The sequence below is a fragment of the Saprolegnia diclina genome, assembly GCF_000281045.1.
Source record: "Saprolegnia diclina VS20 unplaced genomic scaffold supercont1.11, whole genome shotgun sequence".
Lineage (NCBI taxonomy): Eukaryota > Oomycota > Saprolegniomycetes > Saprolegniales > Saprolegniaceae > Saprolegnia > Saprolegnia diclina.
In genome coordinates this window covers 458368-459824 of record NW_008246078.1, presented here as the reverse complement: position 1 = coordinate 459824, position 1457 = coordinate 458368, and the positions used below count along the sequence as shown (strand labels likewise).

General features: G+C 58.3%; 1 protein-coding gene across 1 annotated transcript; it reads left to right on the top strand.

The window, feature by feature from the left end:
- Positions 1-597: 597 nt before the first annotated feature.
- On the top strand, positions 598-1329 carry SDRG_04534 (hypothetical protein; the record flags this gene model as incomplete). Its single annotated transcript, XM_008610209.1, has 1 exon — positions 598-1329. The coding sequence occupies one exon, from the start codon at positions 598-600 to the stop codon at positions 1327-1329; it is 732 nt and encodes a 243-aa protein (XP_008608431.1).
- Positions 1330-1457: the final 128 nt, after the last annotated feature.

The window sequence follows — 1457 nt, the reverse complement described above, 5'->3', positions numbered from 1 at the left end:
TACATACTTTTAGTTGCGCGGGGTTGTCTCTCGATTCATCGTGCGGTAGACGTTTGCACAGGTGGTGGGTGCATGAAGCGGATACACGTACGTCTACGAGTGCGTCTAGCACTCGACAATTGCGTTCGAGTAGCCGAGCGTGTAGAACTACGAATTTCAGCACGCAAAGAAATTTACTATAACGGGGAAGTTTACCATCTCGTGGTGGCACCAAAAGTCAAGATAACGTTATAGCAAATTTTCTCGTCAGACGTGTTGACAACACCATGTCGCTTGCAGGCATAGGAGCTGCGACGTACCAAGCATCAATTGCTTGGGGTGCGTTGCATTACGACCTCAATGTACACTGCGCTGCTCCCATTGCGATAGCGCAGTACGTACCCTCTATCAGCCTGGCCTATTTGGCGCCAGCTCGTGGTTGTGATCGCGGCATACTTGGGTTTTCTATTCGCATGAAATGCGTAAACTACGAGACAGCAGCTTGGCGTCTGGCGCAAGCCATTCGACGGCTGTCGCTGCGTCGAACTTGCGCCGTGGTCCTGGCTACAACAAACGGGCTTGCTTTTGTGTATCGCTCACTTAACGTCTTTGTTGATCATGCATACATCGGTGCTTGCCGGTGTCCTGGCCCTTGCGCTCCGCGCGACGACAGCGTTGCCCACGTGCGCACCCATGGAAGCCAACGTCGACTTCTGGGGTAACGACGTGGGTCGTACGGCGCGCTCGTCGGCCGACGACTGCTGTGCTGACTGCAAGAACACGCCGGGCTGCCGCCTCTTTGTCTGGAACGTGCACGAAGGCGGTACTTGCTGGCTCAAGAGCAAGATGGGTGCCAAGACGTACTTCCCTGGCGCCAAGGCCTCGGTTATCAACGACATCACCGTGCCGAGCCAGTGCCCTGCCGTCGAAGAGCATGTCGACTACTGGGGCAACGACGTGGGTCGCACGGCCCGGGCGTCGGCGTCCGACTGCTGCGCCGACTGCGAGGCGACGCCGGGCTGCCGCCTCTTTGTCTGGAACGGCCACGAAGGCGGAACGTGCTGGCTCAAGAGCGAGCAAGGCGCCAAGGGCTTCTACTTTGGTGCGGTGTCTGCTACGCTTTCGCCCGTATCGGACTGCAACGTCGTCGAAGACAATGTCGACTATTGGGGCAATGACATTGGTCGCACGGCCCGTGCGACGGCCGACAACTGCTGCGACGACTGCAAGAACACGCCAGGCTGTCAGCTCTACGTCTGGAACGATCACGAAGGCGGCACATGCTGGCTTAAAAACAAGAAGGGTGCCAAGACATTCTCCCCCGGTGCCAAGTCTGCTACGCTCAGGTGACGACGACACCAACACTTTCCCCGACGACGGCTGCACCAACCACGGCTGCATTGACGACTGCTGCCCCGACGACTGCTGCTCCTACGACGGCTGCACCGAAGACCGCTGCTCCTACGACGGCGGCCCCG